The following is a 24,021-nucleotide window of genomic DNA, read 5'->3' as shown; positions in this document are numbered from 1 at the left end:
TAGTTTTAATTAAATGTTAATAATGTCTTTAGTAATCACCATTTGAAAATAGTTAATTTGAGTGACATCAAGCGAAAATAGCAAAAACAAGGAGAAAACAAGCTTTTTGTTAAGATACATTTTTTGCGCAACAGTGACTTTGACACGAATGTTTTGTTTAGCGACGCTCTGTGAATTAGATTTAATGTGACAAAGGCTTTGATCATTCACGTCATCCTTGAAAACATTCTATTTCATCAGATTGGTCATGTTTCAGTGTAATTCCATACTAATGGGGCCCATTGAAAAGAGATACAAAGCTGCCACCTGCTGGCCATAGTTAGTGGGTGTTTTGGGTGGTTTTTTTCCAGCCCATTTACAAACCAGCGGCGCACAAGACGTTGCACTGCCCATTGAGAAAAAAACTAAAAACGTAGTTAGCGTCAATTAACGTTTTTGGCGGCATTCATTGGGATTTTAGTATACGTCACTAAACGTTTTTGGCGGTAAAAGAGTTGAAGGCATTTTCATTATTATTATTTTTTTAATGGTACGTTACTGTATGTTGTAATTTTTCGCTAGCTAGTTCTCAGTGCTTTTGCGGTTGTATGTATGGATTGTATAAGCAGGTCAGAGCATTTCTGCTAAATAAAACGCCACACTGTGAGAGCCTGCACCATTGTCACGTAATAAACGGAGGCTAAAGGACACTAGCATTGGTGCAGCTGCCAATTTGAAGCAATTATGTTTCATCAAAATATCCATTATTGCATTGCGCCTCTTGAATGAAACAAGCAGGTAGATTTGTTCCGCAAGACGGGCCTAATAGGTGCTTCCAGTCAGAATAACCTGATTAAATCTTGCATTTGCAATTCCGCGTCATCTTGCTGCAGGAATCTTTCCATGTGCTCTTCTTTTCAATAGCTCCTTGTAATTAATGAGAATCTTAATTGCTGTGAATCCAGCGTGGCCATATTCATCTAATGTGTTATTGTGTTACTGGCTTGCTGTGTTTGTGTCACAAATGCAGTGCGACAGTGTCTTCGGTACAAAAAGGCAGGATTGTCGTTTATCTGTTTTCGTATTTTGCTGGCAAAAGCAGGTTTTTTTTTTTTTTTTGCTTTAAACCTCTTCTAATGCAAATGTGACAAAACCTGCCCAAAAGCAACATTCTGATTTTGCATATCAAGCATGACTGTATCAAAGTAATTTACATGTTTGTATCTGATGAGAGCCTCGCTAAAGAGGAAATGCTGTTTATGCAGGTAAATCCCTGAGATTGTATTGGTTGAAAGATAGTGAGCTCCTGGCAAATGTGATTAGTCTGAGGCTTTCATCTGCTCCGTAAACCACTCCAGACGTTAATGTGCAACAGGGCTCCTTTTTCTTTATGCTGCTGCAGTGCGCTCTACTGTTGCAGACTCATTATGAAACGTGCTGCTTCTGCAGTTCAACACTTTTCCAATGTCCAATGTCCTCGACCACACAAAGGTGTTTAGTTTGTTCATAATAGGTATTCAACTACAGAGCCTGTTTTCGTGAGAATACAGTAGGGGAAAAAACAAGCAGAGTGGAAACTCATTAATAGGAATCATGCAGTGCAACCTCAAAATTTGAATGCCGTAAAGGTGATACAGTTTTGACCTGGATAAAAATTTCGGGAAAATGTATCCTTAGACGTGGCACAAAAATAGCAACCATTGTGTGGCAATGTGTCATTTCGCAGTAAAACTTTACAAGAGCTCAATTCACTCAAGAAGAACATCCTACTGGGTAGCCACTTTTTCTTTATGCTGTAAATTTGAACATGGTTAACTTTCTACACACTCCAAAAAACATTTGGGTCAAAAGTAGGGGTGTGAATTGTCTAGTACCTGACGATACGATTCGTATCACGATTCATAGGTCACGATTCGATTCAATACCGATTAATCCCGATACAAATCTATAAATTGATTATTGCGATTTTTTTTTACAAACTCAAATTTAGAAAATGCTAATGAGTAAACTTGTACATGTACACTGTAAGATTTGTATGAAAATGTATTTATCTAAAAATTCAGGCTTATAACTGAGCCACTGCATTTAACAAACAGGTTGCAGTCTGTTTCATGTTTGAACAGCACTGAAATTAAAATATTAAGGCTTAATGATTCGTTCATATAACATTCTTCCATGCTTAATGTGTGAATCCTAACCCTAAGTAAGACGTTTTGTTGAATATTCACATAAAAAATTGATGTTAAAAAATCGATTCGGCCGCATATCAAATCGATTCGAGAATTGCGCGCTGTAATATCGCGATATATTGCCGAATCGATTTTTTCTAACACCCCTAGTCAAAAGTAACCCAATTATGGATTTAAAAAAATGACCGATCCACTTTATGGGTCAATTTGACCCAACTTTCTGAGTTGTTTTATACCAAAAAAACCCGATTTTTTTGACCCAATATCTGACCAATATTTACGAGTTGTTTTACATTAAAAGACTCATGTCTTGACTCAAATTTTGGTCAAATTGACCCATAAAGTGGATCGGTCCATTTTTGACCCATAATTGGGTTACTTTTAACCCAACTGTTTTTAGAGTGTATAAAAATAACACAACTATGGGTCAGTATGTGTGTACCCTACACACTCGACGAGTCAATAATTGAGAGGCAAACAGCACATCAAGTATCTAAATGTTATGTGAAACGATCCACTCGGGTTCAACCTGTGGCTCATAGCGCAGTTATGCTAATCGATATAACAGAAGGTAGAATAGCGATGACCTTTCCATGCCCTCTAACCAACAGTGGAAAGAAACATTTCCCTAACAGTGTTCTCTAATTAAGTGTCTACATTTTGCTGCTACCTGAAATTTGGAATCATGCAACGTTGACTGTGCTGTATGTGATAATTCATATCAGAGGCAATGCGACGAATGAATGAATTGTGCATTAGTCTAAATGTTTCAATCAAAGGAGGGACTTATTTCCTAACCGCAGCGTATTTGATTTTCAATAAGCAAAGGCGCCTTCATGTTAATGTTGTCATCAGTGACGATTAACAGCAGCAGCCGATATGCCAGTTTTCAAAGTAGGTAGTGATATGGCCTAAAAGTGATACCACGATATTTCAAAGAAATTGGCGGTGACGATATTTTTGACGATCTTGCTAATAATTACTGAACAATAGATTTGTGATTGGTGCTTCGGAATAATAGCGCTTTAATTGCAGCCAATATTTAAGACACCTTTTTTTTCACAATTGAAATGTAAACAAATTGCAAATATAGCAATCGGAATGGAATGAAATAATAAAACACATGCACACACACACACCCGCACATGCACATACTCCCGCACATACTCACGCACATACCAAAAAAGAAAAAGGAAAAAAAACAATTTCTCATTTTTATCACCCCAAAAAATACACCGGTAATATCGTAGACGGTATGATATGGAACACCCCTACTTCAAAGGTAACAGTGACACAAATCCAAATCAGAATGGTGACCATAAACAAGTAAACAATGACAAAACAATAGATTTCTAAAGATTTTAATTTTCGTGTGTTTTTCAATTGTACTCTTTCCCCTAATTTATTCTTTCAGTTACTGAAAACATTTGCATTAATCACCATGTGTAATTCAGCGGCTCGGTGACGAAGTGCCGCCTCCATGAGTGAAAACCTTTTTAGTCCTCACCTGGCCGAAACCACCTAGCTCCGCCCTTGATTGTCACAGTCATGAAAGTCAACCACCCCCTCAAAACGGGCTAATTTGTAAAGCATAGCGGGTGAAAGGTCCCCTGTGATTCTTGATCCTTGCGGTATTTTGACACAAGCATGTCAGACATGTCCTGAAGACATCTTAGAAATGTTTGAAATTGGTAAAATTTTGAGAAATTGGTAATATTTTGTATAAAATATAGTTGATTATTCACTTTTTTTTTTAGGGTTGTTAATAAACAGTCAATTAAAAATCATGGCAATACATCCGAATTTTGCTCATTAAGTCAATCCGCAGGATAGCTGACGGCAAACTTTGAAGGTAGCACATCATCATACATTTGCCAGTGAATCAGTGTTCGCTACTGAATAGCTGAGGAAGCCTTGGTCGGAACCCTCACCCCGAAAGGCTAAAAGGGTGAGAGAACATTGCAGTGGGAGAGAGAAAGGACCGTTGCAGGTTACATATCATTTTCTCCTGTGTGGGAAAGGTCTGCTAGAGACTGATAAATGTTAATTACTCCACTCTGACATGAGCCAGAGAACGTAAGCTGGCACCAAGAAGAGGGCCCAATAACAAAAAAAGCTAAAGATTACTGATGAGTATCTTTTGTTTTGTTTTTGTGGCTGTTTTAGTGTGTGTATTAATGTATGTATGTGAGTGTCCCTTGCATGCTTTTTATGGTTTTTGCTTATCATAAGGCTTTTTTTGTTGTGTGGTTGTTGTTGTTTATCAGAAGTACCAGACAGGTGAAGAAAATAGTTTGCTTCTATCGGTTCAGCAGTGACCTCTCAGTTTATTTACAATGTCGTTTTGGTTTCTGACAAATATTTTACGGTCAGACATCCTAAAAAAACAAAAAAAAAAATCATGACTAAAAATGACAAAAAACAACAACACAGCAGTTGTTATGCTAGGTGCACTTATCCCATCTACTTGGGGACCAGTATTAATTTGTTATATTGTCATGATTGCCTTTTATTTGTTTGTTATTCAACAAGATTATGCAATTATCCATCACATTTCTATACCGCTATTTTTTTTTGCGAGTGATATATGTAAATAGTCATCTTCAGTAACAAACAGACAGACATACTATACAAGGAAATACCAAACATTGTTCTCCATGATTTTTCAGTTTTACAAAAGGAGTATTAGTTTGACCATTTCCCCTGCCCAAGAATCAAACATAATTCCGTTTTAAACCAGGCAACTGTTATTTTCACTTTTGTGATCAAATCAGAAACAAATGGACGAATGGATGTGTGCTTTACTCACGAAAGCCCCTACCTTGATGCTAATGCTACCTGCTTGTCCTATTTCACGAGAGAGGTTATCTTGTTGCCACTGTCAGGTAAATTTCAGTCGTATGTAATGTCTTGGTAATGTATTATTTATCAGATTTGTTGTTTATTTTTGTTTTTTTTAAACAAAATTAATACGCTAATATACTATTTTAGCAAAAACACAGCCCCAGCTAACTGAATGCTGAATGAGTTCCCATGTTAGTTGCCGGATGGATTTCTAACTCTAAAAGCTACAGTCACTGAAGAATGTGCATAATTTTAAGTTTATTTTTTAGGTAAAACAGCTCAAATAGCTCCCCGTCAGGAATTACGTGTGTTTTTTGATATACAAAATAAGCAGGCTAATATACTAGCTAGCTATAACCTAGCCCAAGCTATCTGAATTCTGAATGCTAACTAGTGGCTAGCAATTAAACAGTTTGGATTTTTAAAACTATTAATGACATGTTTATGCGAGTACAAATCTACCATCTCTGAAAAAAGTACATTATTAAACTTTTTATTTTTATTTTTTAAAGTGAAACATCTCAAATGGCTCCCCAATGAACTTTCAACCTCCATCCAGTTACAGCTCGGATGAGAGGTGGAACACCCGAGACTATTTGCCCCCAATTCAACCCTTGGTGGCTATGTGACCAGAATGACAAAGAATCCTCACGGACATTGAAACGAGTCCCTGGCTCGGTATTATAACCGTGCCTTATGAATAAATTGCACTGTAGTCGTGATTAGCTTTGTCACAAGCTCAATCACAATATGTGTTTCCTTCCCCCAGCTGCTCCCATTTTTTCCCGTTGGTGCGCGGTTGCGTTTGCTCCTTTGTGTGAACTCAATGCTATCTAAAAGGTGCATCACACAGCGAGCGAAAATGTGTTCCACTGGAGCACTTTATTTCTATTTACAACATCATGCTGTTAGTGTGCCCCCCCCCCCCCCCCCCTGCATCACCTCACTCATCAAGCTTTACGATATTGTTTCGGTTGCGATGCCGCTGCCGTGTGAAGGACACTCGACAATTTTCCAACCACAATTCATAAGCGAGTTGACCTCTGGCAATGACCTTTAATTAATAAATAGGTTGGAGTATAACGGAAATGTGACTACACTCGAGAAAAAAAAAAAAAAGAAAAAAAAAGAGAAGTGAGCTGGTTTTGAAATGTAACAGGTCAGCTGCTCTCATGCAAATCTGCCCAATTCCAAATTTGATAGAAAAAAAAAACGCCACTTTGATTAATATTTCATCTTTGCTTTACTCTGCTGAGCTTCTTAGGATTGCTTCCACATCACCTCGTGCTGTGTTCTGATAAACGGCTCAAAGAGGGATGAGCTGTTAGTGCACGTCATAATACTGTTGTGTGCGGACAAGCTACTTAGCAAACATCACCCGATGAGGCGCGCTACATTTCATTACATTGACACAGTACGCTTAATTTGCATTTCAAGGAGAAGGGACATTTTTTGGAGCGCAACAATAATTTAGATTATGAAGTAAAGTAAGGAAATCTAAGTCGAATGGGCATCGTTATCCATTATCCGAGATCTACAGTAGAAGTTTTTCACACAAATATTTACTGTTATTGTGATTTTACTACTATGTTAGCACAGGTTGGTGATAGTGACTACACTGATACTGATACCAAGTACCGATACCGCTATAGGGTTTAGACTTTAAACTAATCTAATTCCCACGTCATATTACTACACACGCACAAACATCCATACGACATACATACATACTGTATATGCATACTGTTTATTAGTCAATTACAATTTTGAATCTTTATTAATCACAATTTCCATTGCGAACTCGCCATTAATCACAAATTAATTCTGTTCTAAATATACAATAAAATATTTTTTTCCCAAGATGTTCATACTCTTGTTAATTAACATAATTTAACAGATATGTTTACCAAATACAAATGTGGTTGTATCTTTTAAAATATTGACACAGCAAATTGAAAGTAATTAATTCATAGTTATTTGAAATGAATGAAAAGAAGAGTCAGATTTGTGTTGTTGTAATTTTCTGCCACTAGGTAGTATTAATGTTTCATGTTTGACATTGGTGACAGTAAACATATATATTTTTTATTACATTTATTAATGCTAAATTGTGTTATAGAGAATCCTATGCACAATGTTGTATGTTAAATAAAACATTAACAACAATGTTTTTATATCAATAGTGTTTACATTTTTAATGTCTCTTGACATCGCATTAAATGCTATTTAACTTAAGGTTTTAATTTTTAGCAAAACCCATTCAATGACTTTTAATGCTTTTAAACAACCCTGCACTAGTACTTTTGAGACAAATAATTTTCCCACCAAAATAATCTAATTTCTCGTTCCTAGTCAACGGCCATAAAAGGGCAGCCAATACTGGCCACTGTTGTGAGTACCGATACCTTGAAATGTATCGGGCTGATACTGGTACATTGTATCCCTACTAATGAGATATTTTTTTTTGCATTACATCATATCTTAAGGCCTCTTGTGATTTTTGTTGAGGATATGATACATTTCAACAAATCACTACAAGATTCGTTTTACCCGTCAATGAAAATTCACTTCTTCTAGTTTCCAGTATAGCTCCCATTTACTACCAGAAGTCATGAACTTTCGTCGCTGATTGGCACATTTGCCAAGAAAGAGCTCATTAAATTTGGGAAAGTATCCTGATGAAAGTGTGGCCACAGCAATTGATTTTCACGGTTTGAGTCGCTATCCTGTCAATGGAACCATCCACAGTGTCCACATTAGAAAATGGAACTGCATGCTGTCTTTCATCATCCTCCATAAACTAAGAAATAGCCTGTGAGCTAAACAAACAATTGGACAACACATCCCCCCGCTCTTTTGTTAACTAATTTACTGCTAGCAGTTTTATAGCATTTTGACTGATCTTTCAAGACCCACAGAATATTTTCACTTTCACTTAAAAAATGTTTCTAGTTTTATTTTCTGTATTACGGAAGAATTAACCAGTACTCTGTAAAAAAAATAAAAATAAAAAAACGTTAAAAAAAACGGGGGTGCCAGAAAATTACTGTGAAATAATAGAAAATATCTTCCTCGTAAAAAAACAAAAAAAAAAGCGGTACATTTGACATGTAAAATCAGAGTTCATTTTTGTAAATTGAATGATGCTTTTTTAAAAAAAAACTGTAAAATAAAAAGTAACAAATTTGCTATATTACAGTTTGTTTTTACAGTGAGTAGAACATGTGTTGGTTTCACCAAAAACACTGCTTTTTGACCCAAAACCAAAAAAAATAAATGCCTTTTTTTCCCTTAAAAAAAAAAAGTACATCAAGCAGGACAGTGACTTTGACGCAAATAATTTTTTGCTTTTGTGACCACAATCTTTATAACTAAAACAAGGCTGTGAAAGGGCTTTTGATGGCAGGAAGTAGTTTATTTACAGATATGCAAATCGACGTGACAATACAGTACTTTTTAAACACCATAATTTCACCCCCAAAAATTCCAAAACAAAATTGGTATGAATTGTCTCTTCTATGACCAGTGTGGAGAAATTATTATTATTATTATTATTATTATTATTATTATTATTATTATTATGTGTTATTTTGTTTTTCACAGCATAACTCCAACCTCTTACGAGCTTTCTTTTTTTTTTTTTTTTCAGTCAAGTGAACAACTCTTCAATGACTTCATTGCTATGCAAGTCGGTCACTTGCCAAACACATTTCGGAGCAAAGGACTCACATGTGACCGCTTTGGATTATTGATGGCTCTCCGCTGGACAAGTACAACTGCCAAAAACGCTACGGATATAATAGGTGAAATGTCTTCAACTAAAAAAAGAATTCTGTTGTGTGCTATTCAACTTTACTGGGTTACCGTGACCTTAATGACAGAGAATCCACGCAGGCTTTTAAGCTGTTAGGCGACACACTGCGACATGACGCGGGTTCATGTAACACGTCTATAACAGATGGCTTGTAAAGAGGAAACAGCGATTACATATGTCAATAGACAAGGGCTGGTTGCTGCAGCTTTACATGTTTAATGTTGGATATCTTCATTGTGGATGTGAAAAATTATGTGTAATGAGTGAGGAACTACAAAGTCAATATGGTATTAAGTATACATATACGAATGAAACATATCAGCGTTATCAACCATCATCTCTCATAACCCTCCCATTATTAAAAGATCAATATTCTATGAAAGAAGTGTACAGCAAATATGATAATACAGCTTGTGTGAAAATGCGCTATTCTGAATGCAGCTTAAGTATTGTATGTCAGTATATGAAAGAGCAACCAGTCATAATTCATATTTTACATCCACTCCTCCGCTTGACTCAACTTCCTCGAGCGACGTCTTCCGAGAGTGGAATTCTGAATCCGATACGCATTTGATATCTCATTCTGCTTGTATTGAGCCGAAGGAGTCGAGTGTTGCAAGTTTGAGAGGCGGATTAAGGGAGAACCCGTCTCCGCCAACGTCCGCTGGGTCACTGTGTTCCTTTGATGACCTTTAACTGTTGTTTAGCGCACATATTGCCGTAAGTGAATTTCCCAATGGTTGGGACATTCATTCATTGCATACTCAAAAGTAGGGATGTAACGATATCCAAACACCACGATACGATATTATCACGATATGAAGCTCACGATACGATAATTATCGTTATAATGTGGGGAGGTTCGCGATATAAAAAAAAAAAAGAGCTCATACTAGAAAAAAGCACAATATTGTGCTTTTCTACATAACAGCAATGCATATAAACCACCTACAATTTCTAATAACACTTAATATTGAGGCACTTACTTATAATGCACGCACACATTGAGTTCCTCCGTGTTGGCTCAGTTCACAATCTTATTACCTTCCCCTTCATCTGACAATTAGGGTAGATTTTAAACGTAGAAGGGCCAAAACTTCCCTTATGAAAATTAAACTGCATAAAAAACTAGCCACCAAAGGGTGCTAGAACTTCAAAAATCAAAATCAACCTGACCTTTTAAACTTTTTCTAATATCGTGACATGACGACGACAATATTGTGGCAGTTTTAATATCGCGATATCATGATATTGCCGTTATCGTTACATGCCTACTCAAAAGTCTACATTGTGACTTGAGCATGTTACATAGTAAAATATCTGATAATATATAACAGTGCTTGGAAGGTTTACATCTAGGACTGTATATTTTCTGCAGATAGCGCAGGTTCGATTCCCATCATGGAAGTGACTCACTGTGGTAACCCCTGATTGGACAAGGCGAAGGTCGTAACTAAACTTTTTTTTTCTCAGTCTGGGGACCACATACAGAAAAATTGAAGGATGCAAGGGCCACTTTGAATTTACAGAACTATAAGATTAGATACGATTTTGGGGTGGCTAGAGACACACTAGAAAATATCTGCCCCTGGACTGAGCAGCAGCCAAATCCAATCCATACATTCAGAACCAAAGCAGGCACAATCTGTCATAAATTGACCATTTTTAAATCTTTGTTCACCACAGTGTTATGGATAGAAATGTGGTTACTTGTGTCATTGTAAATAGTTATTTTTGCCTCTTTGCATAAAAAAAAAGAAGTTATACAGTCTACAAGCAAAATTCATTTTTTAGCATATGCTGTGGGTCGCTTAAAAATGCTTGGCAGGCCACAAATGGCCCCCAGGCCATAGATTGAACACCAACGATTTAGCGAGTTAAATATTGAGGCACTCAGCCTCTTTAATTATAAAACCATCATTTTTTATGTTTCCCTTAATTTGTGTAATTTAATTTAAAACACTAAATAATATATAAATATATAGAATATATAAAAAAAAAAATTTAATGGGGGGGCAATATTCAAATTTACCTCCCTCCGAAAGTCAACTAAAGGCTTGGCTCCACCTCACGTGTGACCCCCCGAGCAGGATAGTCAGCACAACATGGACGGATGGTGGACATGGACAGAGTGATGCCACAAAGAGACAATTTGACTTGTTACATGCTGACACTGGCTTATTTGGCTCACTTCTGCATTGCGGAAGACAAGGAAATATGGTGGCCCTGAAGGGCCTAAATAGTTCCAAACGAGGTTCAATACGAGACTGCTGGAAGAGACTGAAAGAAAGTTACTAAAGCCTGACTTTCCCCAGGCACCGGCAAACAACACTGGAGTTACGATGTCGGTGTGTGTGTGTACGTCTTCCGTGTCTTTTAGTACGGACACAGTGAAGAATTTAGGACTTCATGAAGAAAAATATCACTTTGTGTTGGGCCCCACTATTTCGATGCTGAAATTTGAAAATAGCATTTTCTGGGGACCTTTAGGTATAAAAGTAGCGGTCCCATTTGTTTTGTCACGATTGTTTTAAATCTATTTTGCATTTGGTAGTCAGTCACCTGTGCTGTTGTCTCAGGCACGTTATTCACATCTACATATGAATGTCCTTTGTGAGTCACCCTCTCAAAAATGTGAAAACACTCTCAATATCACAGGTACAACCAAAGCCACCTTTTGGACGGCGTCGGAAATGACTCATTACAAACAAACAATATGCTCTCTCTCTCTCTCTCTCTCTCTCTCTCTCTCTCTCTCTCTCTCTCTCTCTCTCTCTCTCTCTCTCTCTCTCGCTCTCTTTCTCTCTCTCTCTCTCTCTCCCTCTCCCTCTCTCTCTCTCTCTCTCTCTCTCTCTCTCTCTCTCTCTCTCTCTCTCTCTCTCGCTCTCTCTCTCTCTCTCTGTTCAAAAGCCAGGCTCGTAGGGTTTTACAGTGCTGTCTCTGTCATGAGTCATTGGAGCAAACGGAGGACAGCTGCTTGCTGTTAGAGTTTCCCTCTAGGGGGCACTGTTGCTTCTCACGATACAACAATTGGCCCAACCAGTTGCAACACTCTCTCATAATGATTCTAATGATTCATCCAGTTATGGGAGTCAGGGAGTGTTATTATATATATATTTTTTTCTCCATGAGTCATTGTCTTCTATTTAACCCAGAGTGCGGTCAGTTATGATACTGTCTAAAATAATTAGTATTGTACGAGATGGCAGATTGGAGTTAAATCAATAATATGGCCTGTTTTATGTCAAGATATCAACATATAATATTATTAAAACATCTTCTGATGTAGGCCTAAAGGCAATTTATGCACAATTAATTTATATGTTTTTTATTAATTAAATAAAAAAAGCCACGAAAAAGATGTTAGCTTCTGTTAAATGTAATTTTAAGATCTACATAAAAAAAAATAAAAGACTTCAAAGGCAAAGATTGCCGTTTGATGATATTAGCCGCGAATTAAATGGCCCAATGACGTGGCGCTCCAATTTGCCAATCCGAGCCTGGAATGCGTTCAAGCCCTCAGTTTGAGCACCCGCACTCTCCGATTCAGCGCCACAGGGTGCAGGGAGGATCCAAACCCACGGATCTGTGCACGAATTGTTTGTTCCCCGCGTGGAAAGTTGACGGAGTCTTTCCTCCACCAAAAAAAAACCCCAACAACCCTGCATTGTTTTGCGAGTGCGGATGACCTCTTTTTTTTTGGGCACCGATTGACTTTTGAATGCGAACTTAGTGGATCCGATTTAATTTTCCTAAGTGACAAGAGGGGAGTCGACGTACGCAATCGACACGGGAAGGTAAATTGCAAAAAAACCCAGTGCGTTTTTACGCACAGCCTAAAAAACACCCTCCTGAGCTACTTATCTCTAAATATAACTCCAACATCAGTTCAATAAATAATAATGCATGTGATAAAGAGGCTAACTTAATGCATGTGGGTTTTTTTTTTATTCCGACTTCAGGAACCGGGGGACGCCGAATGCCACTTGCATCCGCTCGTGTGACATGGCACAGCGAGGTAGAAGATCTGCTCACTTTCAAATGGAGACCAGCTCCGGGAGAGGATAAATTCCGTGCCAAGTAGTCAAGCTTCGGTGCTTTTTTTTGGGAGCGATCCTGCGGCTCTTCCCGAATAAAAGACGAGAGAACAACAAAGCCCAGGGACATGGAGCTGTTTCGGCGCGTGGGACTCGCAGCACTTTTGTGCACAGGTAAGGAAAGCTCAGCCACATGCCACACATGCTCGGAAAACACTTGCGTGCACGTTACTTAGCAAAGAACGGCGCGTAAAAATATATGGCCACATAATAAGGAATAGTGCATGTGATTTAACTTTAATGGAGTCGTTGGAGTCGGCGGGGAACAATCATGAAATGCAAATGATTCCCTTTCAGCCGAGCGGACGTAGATAATTTATGAGCCTCGTAATTAGCTGTAAGCTGTTGTGGCAGAATACAAAATGACTTGTAATATTAACATGAATGCGCTGTGACAGTTGCCTGGAGTGTGTGCGTGTGTGTGTGCGCGCGTGCGTGAGTGTGAGAAATGTGATGCAGGGTGCTGCAGTTCAGAAAGCTGCAAAGAAAAGAAATAAGATAAATTTGTGGTTTGGTTGTGTAGCCTACCTGTTTAACTTTTTTTTTTTTGGGTGGGGGGGCAGGTTGTGTTTTTACTGCATGGTTAGAACATTTTGACATGTGAGGTAATAAAGTTGCATGCATTTTCATCTCTAAATTCTTGAAAACAGTTTTTTTTTGGATAAGGCAAAGCATTCATGCAGTTTTCATCCTTTCTTGTATGCTGCCCTTTTAAGGGTCATGGCATGGGTGGGCAAAATCCGATTTAGACAAGATTGGACTGACCACAGTCAATCATGCGATCAAAAAACATACAAAATTGTCGTTAAATGGCACGCATGGAAATAACAAATATGCAGGTTTATTCAAAAGTCTGTTCCTGTTTCCTAAAACGCAGTTTGCTTGTGGTCGAAACGTGAAATTGAATTAAAAATATTTGTTTGTATGCAGCACAATGAACAAGAGGTTGACGTGTCCAGTCTCGTTTTTATCACTTCTAGTCAATTGGAGATGCAAGACCAAGCAATACAGAAAATGTACAGATCTTTTTTTGTTGTCGTTCTTGTACGCGTGTTTTGTCTTGTGAAGTGGATATGCAGTTTATTGGCCACTAAAACACATTTACAGACTTCACCGTGGTCTGCTATTAGCCCGATGACACCTTTCTCGGGAGCCTCCAGCCCTGGCCAATAACTAATCCAGCACACTTCAGCATCCGGTTGTAGCGCAAATATTTTGTGTGTCAGCTTGATCCTCACAACTGTCTCCAACATGAGTGATGGCGAGTTGTTGAAGGCTGAGTGTGCAAGAGATGCAGACTGGGAGGGACGGAATAATCTTGGCTGCGGGATAGTTGAATGTCAGATCCCAAGATGATTTGCTGTCTATTGTCAATTGAACGTATTGTCATCCAATGTTGCCAAATCAGCCCATATAAGTGAGCTTATATGTCTGGATCATACATTTACAAAGTTATTTTCACTTCCCTCATTCAGAGGTTTTATTTTTAAATAATTCACTGCCGTTGACAGCGATAGACTTTAAAAAAATCATTGTAACTATTTCTATTAGTTAAATTTTTTTTTTCCATTTTTGTTAACAAGAGTATGAAAACCTAGATTTTTTTGTACATTTAGAACAGATATAAAATTTGTGATTAATTACAGTCAATTACAAATTGTATTATTAATAATCTTTCCTTTAAAAAAAAAAACACCAAATTTTTTGTTTAATTTTTAATAATCTTTTATTTTATATTTTTAAAGAAAAGAATATTAAAAATTAGGGGCGCTAGGCGATTACAATTTTTAATCGTAATTAACCGCATGACTTCACTAGTTTTTCTATAGTATAGTGTATATATATATATATATATATATATATATATATATAGTAATTCTAGGTTTTCATACTCTTGTTAACAAAAGTGAAAAAATGTTAAACTAATTGAAATAGTTCAAAAATAATTTTTGACGTCTATAGCCGTCAATGGCAGTGAATGAGTTAATTTAGAATAACTTAGAAAATAAAATAACAACAGCAAGGAGTTGGTACATGAAGAAGACCTGTAATATACATGCCAGGCCAGTAGTTGGCGATGGCGTCTTTGTCCTGTCTAGTGTTGATCTAGAATTTCTAAAATTTTACTTAACTTAACTTAACATGAGTTTGTTTCCTGGTTCAGTTGAGTCTTTGTTGGATCCTCATCTTTTGCTGGAGTTGTTGTTGTCACGTTTCGTCATTGTTGGCTCGCTCCCGGGTAACCTTGGAGATGTTGAATTCATCGCTGTCTGCCACCAACAACATTCTTTGTGGCAGCTTACAATTTTAATTGGATCCTTTTTTTTTTCTTTAAACGCTTTGATTGATGGCTTGACGGTATTTGAGTCAAATTAGTTTGTTGAATACGTTTTTTAATAGATGCAGTATCACAAATGATTTGAGAGCCTTTAGTGAAATAAAATGTGGTTGGCTGTGACATTTCTTCATTCTCTGTTGCTTCATTGTTTTTTTTATGTTCTTTTGAGTGCCTGCAGTAGCAAATAGATACATTACATTTCCAAACGCTGCTTTTTTTTGAGGCCACATTTTGACATTACCGTATGGTGGAGGTATTCAAAGTGCAAGTTGAAAGCTTTCGTAAGATAGCTCCAACCTTTTTGTCTGCGGTTACGCCAAAAAGTGAATAGCTAATAAAGCATAGTGAGCGGCGAACGAAATACCCACGTATTGATCGTTTCAACAACCCGACTTTCTGGTACAACCAATCTCACATCTTTGATCTATACTGTGATGTTTTCATAACCCGTAGCAAATATTGACTAAAGCCAAGCAGACTTTTGCTTTCTCTCAAAGGTATCTTCAATTTCTTAGACTTTATGATGAATAGATTGTGATTCAAAATGGAGTGCCCTACGACTTGCACTTGCTGTTGGTTGCTTGCTTGCTGTCAAAATAAGGACAGCCTGCTGTCTGGTCAGCTTTTTTATTTGCAAGAGGGAACACGAGAGGTTCTGTTAAAACTATAATATGAACTAGACAAAGTGTAATTTCTACAGAAATTGCGTGGGAATGCTGAACGCAGAATGCTAATAGCTGAATGCTAACATTTGAATGCATGCAGAATGCTAAGGAAGTAAATTGAAAGATAAATGATGTGAAAATTACAAATCATTAATTGTAGTGTGAATGATGAATCAAAAAAAGAAACGTTGATATTTAACAAATTATGAAAAAACTGTAAGTAATGTGGAATCAACTGATATATTCCCAGGAAGGCGTGAAATTTTGAAGCAATTCAGTCCCTATCCCCCACAAAGGGTGGTCGTCGACTGAAGTAAAAGTAAAAATCTTTTAAATTACTTTAAAAAAACATTTTTTTTTTTAACTAAATTGGATTTAATTATAAAACTTGTTTAGCTCATTCACTGCCATTGACGGCTATAGACGTCAAAAATTAATTTGAACTATTTCTATCAGTTTATGAAAACCTAGATTTTTTTTATTGTATTAAATCAGAATTTTTAATTGCCTGATGCCTTTAATTTTTAATAATATTTTCTTATTTTTTTTAAATTAGGCGCATCAGGCGATTACAATTTTTAATTGTAATTATTCACATGACTTCACTAGTTAACTCACGATTAATCACACATTTTATATCTGTTCTAAATGTACAATACATTTTTTTCTAAGTTTTCATACTCTTGTTAACAAAAGTGGAAAAAAAAAAGTGAAACTAATAGAAATAGTTCAAATGAATTTTTGACGTCTATAGCCGGTCAATGGCAGTGAATGAGTTAAACAGATACATTGCTCCTTCTTCTGATTGAATCGCTGATCGGTTATTGTTTTCTTCAAACTCAACCGCTGATCGGTAATAGAAATTGTACTTTATATTGTCAATGTTTCTCTTGGAAAACTATTCCCGATTCCTAATATTTACTTTAGGTGTACATTTCATGAAGGTGCTTAAGTGACACAAGAGTTTGCGCGCCTTTTCTGACCTAAACACACGGTGACCACTATTCAAATTTTGATACCTGCATGTACGATATACAGAGCAATGTAGAGAAGAGAAGGAAAATAATACAAGAATGTAATTCTAGCACCATATGCCAAATTGTAGGTTTCTCCGTTAAGTGTATACACTGACAGGCGAATTGCGGAGTGGATCCTTTCAGGCATGCTGTCACACAAGCCGTCAAATCATTTGGAAATGTTCCCATAAAGATGACTTGCCACACTGTCAGCTGTCATATATGTAGGTGTATGAAAGTCTGGTGGCCGGGCACTTCTTTGTTGGACAGAAAAAGGTCTCGAGGGGGAGAGGCTGGCCAAGGTATGACTTTTCAGCAGGGCAGAAATCGAAGGATGGTTAATGAGGACGAACGAGGCTTTTCACCGGTACAAAAAAAGTCCTTCTCTCAATCCTCCACTTACACATTTGTATTAGCAAGTCTTCCAATCCTTAACACATTAGCGTAACAGAAACATAATTTGGATTTCAAATATTCTCCTGTTCTTCTGAATGCTGCATAGTTTTAATTAATTTCTGACTGCATTTGTTGAAAGGGCATTGTTCCAAATTAGAATAAGACTACATTGGCTGTGATTAAGTGACGTGTCTCTCAGTGTTATATAAACAATCAATGATACGAAAAAAAGAACGCTGATTCCATTCCGCGTAAAATATATACATTGTTTACAAACCGGCTGTCGTCACATAGCATGAAAGTTAACCAGAACAAGTAGGTGGCGCTCTTCTTATTTCTTTTCATTACATTAAAGTGCAAACTCTTAAAAAGTCACGCTTAGCCTCAAAGTCTGAACATCTACATTAGGGATGTTCGATACCACTTTTTTTCAGACCGATATCGGTACAAGTACTCAACCCTTGAGTACCACAGATACACTAGTACTTTTTTTTTTTACATAACACCCCCGCCCCCCCCCCCCCCAATAAACAATGACAGATAATTTTCAAGAAAGACCTATGTATATCAATACAAAAAAAAATCATTAAAATGAATAGCAATTTTCTATTATTCTAATATCTAGTTCCTGATCGTAAAACCTCCACAAGAGGGCTCGCGATACTGGTATCATGTTTTATTAAACCTAATTTTAGTGGTCAAAAGATTAATCCAATGTTTAAAAAGTGTTTAAAAGCGTAAAAAAAAAAATATGCGTGTGGTTTATTATTTATTTGTTACTCTGTTTTTTTTTTTGGATCAAAAAAAAAAATCCAAACAAATTGGTACAATTTTCCTTAAATGCGGCCTATTTAAGTGGCGTATGTTTGAGCACTGCTTCATCTCCTCTCCCTCTAATATAAAAAATGAGTGCCTTGTCCGCTTTAGTCTTAATTTAAGACAGACAAGATGAGACAAAAACAATCCTGGTGCGATCGACCCAGAGAGGGTATTCAGGCAACACCTGACTAGTTTTCTGCAGTACCATAACAGGAGGCCATTTATGTTTGATGGGTCGTTCTTGAATTAAAAGGCTTTAATGAGCCCCAATTAACACATTTCCAACGAGCCCCCAGTCAAATCAGCCTTGCATAATGGAGCTCACTGTGCTTTCTTTTATTGCATCGTACATTAAGATTTTGTCTGTTCAGCTTTGTTTCTCGCTAATGTGCTTTGGTTGGATTCACACTCGCAGTTCACTGCCCTGCCCCGTCTTTGCTTGGAATCTTCCCGAATTAGATCTTTATTTATTTGATTTTCAGTTGGAGTTATTACGCATACATTTTTTTTTCTTCTTAAGGCTGGAGTGGATTTTGTGGATTATGCTTATTCCAGGCTGCTTCACATGGGTTAGCTCAGTGGGAGACTGACGAAAGAGTTGGAAAGCCCGAGATTTAAAACAGATGATCTTATGCCAACATTACAGCTGTGAAATATAAACTCTGGAGGTTAAAGTCTTGGGGGATATTACTTGAACAACTCCTCAACTTGAAGAAGGGGGGGTTTGCTATTATAGCTGAAGCTTGAAATATAAGATGATTTTCTGAAATATTCTTGCATGGAGCAAAAAATAAATAAAATAAAGTACCCTCTTTTTGGCCGCTTTAAGGCGGAGTGTGCAATACTCGATTGAAGCCTCGCGTCACTACGTCTTACGAGAGCCACACCCGTCACTAACATGTCACATGACCATGTTTCTGAAATACGGCCATTCATTATGGTCAGCAATTATGAAACTGCGTTAGTTGTCATGGTCACAGAGAACGCATATCCAGCTTCCGCAAAACAGCAGCGCTAACAATACTAAACTAGCATTAGCACTGTAAACAAGTTGACGTTAGCCATGGTCGCTAACTTATTCGTAATGGACTGTTATTATAACATTAAATGCTATTGGTTTAAAATAGTGTTCCCTCGCTATAATGCGGTTCACTTTTCGTGGTCTCGTTGTTTTGCGGATTTTTTTTAGTGCAAATTTGCATGCATTTTTTTTTTTTTTTTACAGTAACGTACCTATTTTATAAAATGTATGAAGGTTTGAACATTGAGAATGTTTAAACAAAAGAAAAATGTAAATTCCTTGAAGACAAAAGTTTATAAACTTGTGCGGTGAAGGGTTTTAGAGCCTTAAAACATTTATAGTAAATGTAAAACATAAAGCTAACTACTTTGGGAAGAATGTATATTTTTTAGAATGTACAATCAATTAAAAAAAACAAAATACAGGTAATAAACTTACTTCACGTCACTTTTGAATCCTTGCAGCTGCCTCAGCGTGCTCCACTTCCGAAGGGCAAATTCTATGTTCAACCTTGTTTACTTCTTCTTTTTTGTTGTTGTAATTTTCTATTTTCTAGATGTGGGTAATCATCCATAGTCTTATATTATTGTTTTTTTTGTTGTGTGAAATGTTTTATGCTATTTTTTTTAAAACCCTGTAAAGCACTTTGTGACCTGTGTCTGTGAAAAGTGCTAAATAAAGCTTACTTAGCTAATGAAGTACAAAGACACAGGTTAGGTTTTTGTTTTTCTTCTGGCAAGGTGTTTATTGTACAGTAAAGCAAATTCGACAAACAAGATGGGGGCAAAGATATCTCATTCTTGGGTTATTTCACTGAAAGTATTTTTATTTTTTTTGTATCTATTTTTTGACAATTGCCAACTCCCCTTTAAACGGACATTTGACTCGAGTCATTTTCAGTAGTAAAAAGTTAATATTTTGTCCAGAGTTAATTTGATAACTTCATTATTTTTTAAGTACAATTACTATGTTTAAAACATTTGTTTTCCACTTGTCAACTGAAGATGACATCACCTGTGCTGAGGAAGTAGGTAACGACCAATCGTGGCTCACCTGTTTTCTGGGCTTGGTAAGCAAACTGAGTCATGATTTGTCGTTACCTACTTCCTCAGCACAGGTGATGTCATCTTCAGTCGACAGCAAGTGGAAAAAAATGTTTTTAATTATATTAATTGTACATAAAAAATAATTAAATTCAATCTGGACACAATATTATTATTATTCACTGAGTCAAGTATCCCTTCATTTATGCATGCATGTTTTTGGAATGTGGGAGGAGAAGTCGGCATGCCTGCAGAAATTCCACACAAGCACGGGGCAAAACATACAAACTCCACACAGGAAGGCCATGGCTTCGGAAACGAGCATATTAAATACAGCATCACAATTTGATGTCTTATTTTCACTGACTACATTTATCATAGTCCCTGTTAGCACAGAGATGTAACCGAGGAACTTTTTTCCAAGCAATTTCCAAACTCCAGTGGAAGTGCAGCACCATGCAGTGATGGATGAAGGCTGGCTTGGCCTGTGTGCAGCAGAGTATTGTACAGCAGGCTCCAGGGAGCAGTACGAGCAAACACTGCACCAGTGAGCCATATGTCATGTTGGATGGCTCGTAACAAAGGCTGGAGTCTAAACAAAAACTAAATGTACGTTAGGAATGTGCTGAAATTAATTAAAAAAATAAATAAATACAATTATTTGTCATTTGACATTTTATGTATCAAAAGTGCTAGTGGTATCGGTACTTGGTGTCGGTTTCTACTCAAACGGTGAGTACATGCATGGGCATCGTTATGAAAAACATACTTAAAAATAATAAACAATTACAAACATTCAAAATAAAGGTAATAAAAAATATGGATTAGTGGGCAGCATGGGGACCTAACAAAAATTGAAGTACACTTTGGACATGGTCGTATTAATTGAAGGACACGTTGGGAATATGCCAACATGGTCGTTTCATTCCGAGAAAAAAAAAAATCCATTATTACACATCGCATTTAACCTTTCCCATTAACACACTCAATTGCTGACGTTTAAATAATTTTTTTTCCCCTTGTTGTCGTTTTTCTCCTGGCAAGACTGCTCATATTATGTCGTCAAGAAAAATAACACCTATAATAATTGGTTGTTGTTCTCAGTGAAACACAAATATGCAGTGTATGTGTAAGATACTGTAAAGGGTCGAGTGATGACGCATTCTGTGGATATTTGGAATTGCAATTGAATACTTTTATATGATTTAAATTTCCTCCTAGGTGATGGATACGATTTTCTGTCATGTAGTCTGTAAAGATATTAATCTTGGGAAGGAATATTGTATCTAGAGATGGGACCATTATTTCATAAAGGAATAATATCCTTGTGCTATGCATTGTGAGAACATTTGGTTTTCAAAACGGTCCAATGTGTGGATTGACCCAGAAAAAGAATAACGTATTATTGCAGAAATGGAAAAATTGTGGCTCGCATGCAAATGTGCATTTAAGATATTTTGTGTTTTAAAACCACCTTTTTCTGAGCATAAAACTGCAGACGTCGTGGAGGGCTTTAATTAGCTTAATTACATTAAATGATTACAGTAGCTGACAGTGCCAGTCATTTTATTGAGGATTATCATAACGGTCTCTTGAGGTGAACAGCACGCACGCACATACACATACTCACCCACATACAAAAAATAAATAAATAAATAAATAAAAAAAAAATATATATATATATATATATATAAAAAAAAGGAGCAATGATGATGTTATTTCCGAATGAACAATACTGAGCTCTTTAAAAAAAAAAAAAGAGAAAAAAAAACCAAACAAACTAACGGCTAGAACAACTTATATATATATATAAAATTTAAACAATAAAACATTAAAGTATTCAATTGCAATTCCAAATATCCACAGAATGCGTCATCACTCTACCCTTTACAGTATCTTACACATTTACAGCATATTTGTGTTTCACTAAGAACAACAACCAATTATTATAGGTGTTATTTTTCTTGACGACATAATATGAGCAGTCTTGCCAGGAGAAAAACGACAACAAGGGAAAAAAAAAAGATTTAAACGTCAGCAATTGAGTGTGTTAATGGGAAAGGTTAAATGCGATGTGTAATAATGGATTTTTTTTTTTCTCGGAATGAAACAACCATATTGGCATATTCCCAAAGTGTTTATTATTTATATATACTAAAAAAAAATGCTATATATATATATATATATATATATATATAAAAAAAAAATGGGTTTAATACTTCTCAGCAGAAATTCTGACCACAAATCCACTTTAGAATTTGGCCTAAAAAGTAACTACGATAAAAATTCCAAAATTATCATAATCCTGTTTGTGCAAGATTTGTTGCAATTAAGCCGCGGGTTATTATGCAAATTCACATAATATGTACTTTGAACATTACTTATTTACTACAAATAGTTTATCCTTTCTTTTCTCTGTTCCAGTGACGCATAGTGACAAGTAGGATATTTACTTTAAATGTCAGAAAGATTTCACTCTAAGTGCATATCGAGTGCCACGGCTCACTTGAAGGCAGAGTTATTACCTAGAGTAGTATCTCTAATGTACAAAAAGACCATTATTAAGATAATATACACAGCACGACACAATAAAAGATGAAAATTGGCGTTAGCACTTAGACTCTGCCTTTCGCCCAAAGTCAATTGGGATCGGCTCCAGTTTGCCCTAAGAAGACAAAAGGTACAGAAAATTGATGGATGGGCTTTGTTTGCGCTATTCCATCCCTTCTTTTTACACAAAAAAAAGCCCCAAAAGTGGGGAAACAGCCTTATACACAATATCCAATACATGGCAAAAATTTCCATGAAATATTTCTGAGTGTGTACACGGTGTATCAAACCCTGGCTGCTGTATGAATGTCCCTCGACGCGCGAAGTGCTCCCCCCATCCCCCGATAAAGCCACCAGTCGTGGCTCCCAACTGTAAACATAGTTACTCTGCGACGAACACACAAGATCCGTCTCTGCGGGCAGACATCTTCACAGGGCACCAACTGGGAAGGGATCGCAAATCAGCGGGAGGTCTTTCGACGATTAGCATAACTAACGTAACACTCGCAAGTGCGAGCTCGCCCCCACACCCTGCAAATCAAACAGAATGGCACAGTGACATATCTCGCATGACCAGCTCGCGTCCCTGAGCTCATGCCCTCTGATTTCACGACTCTGTCACTTGGGTGGTTTGGCGCGACATCGCTTTAAGGCCTCTTAAATTTTGTTTTCTTTTGTTTTCTCGTGTGAGTAAACGTCGTACGTGCCAAATATAGTAGTGATAGGAGACTTCCGCCACTTTTATGAGCAAGAAGCTATTGCCTTGTGCCGTTTGGTCCATCAGGAGAACATGATTGATTCCATCAACAATAGCCCCGGTGGGCTGCGCTGTCATAAAATCTGTTCCTGCTGCTGCCATAACAACTTTTTAGTTCATCTGTCATATGTCTACTGTCTGCCAGTTCACCAAAATGGAGGGAAACTCCTTCTTTGGATTTAGTTTTCTTACCATAGAAGATAATGGAAATAGCAATAAACGTTCAGGGGTCAAACATGCTACCATAAAACCTGTTAAGGGACATTTAATTTTGGCGTTGTTTACTACCGTATTTTCACGACCATAAGGTGCACCGTAATAAAAGGCGCGCAGTCTAAGTTACGGGTGCTATTTCTGTATTTAATACACACATTAGGCGTGGTTAAATATACGCTAGCTCAAGAAAACTGAGTTTGGTTGTACTTTATCAAAGTTTTTCCACAATGTAAACCAGTGGTGTCAAACATACGGCCCGCGGGCCAAATCAGGCCAG

At 37.0% G+C, this 24,021-nt stretch overlaps 1 protein-coding gene across 5 annotated transcripts in view; it reads left to right on the top strand.

Moving 5' to 3' along the window:
• The window catches only part of LOC147161782 (transmembrane protein 132C-like), a 173,359-nt gene that overhangs the window by 22,063 nt on the left and 127,275 nt on the right, over nt 1–24,021 (top strand). For 2 of the 5 annotated variants that reach the window (XM_086096143.1, XM_086096139.1), the window contains exons 1-2: nt 12,364–12,623; nt 12,789–13,037. Coding sequence is in view for 4 of the 5 variants with exons in the window: in XM_086096139.1 (XP_085952265.1) it covers nt 12,992–13,037 (46 nt within the window). In the remaining variant the exon portion in view is untranslated. Of the gene's footprint in view, nt 1–4,949; nt 5,054–8,661; nt 8,816–12,363; nt 12,624–12,788; nt 13,038–24,021 lie in introns of those variants that run through there. The other 3 variants (XM_086096141.1, XM_086096140.1, XM_086096142.1) reach the window with 3 other exon arrangements.

Source organism: Leptonotus elevatus, chromosome 15 (genome assembly GCF_054856555.1).
Source record: "Leptonotus elevatus isolate MCC_2025b chromosome 15, RoL_Lele_1.0, whole genome shotgun sequence".
NCBI lineage: Eukaryota > Metazoa > Chordata > Actinopteri > Syngnathiformes > Syngnathidae > Leptonotus > Leptonotus elevatus.
Note: the sequence above shows the minus strand (reverse complement) of the source record. Positions and strands in the feature narration are given on the sequence as shown.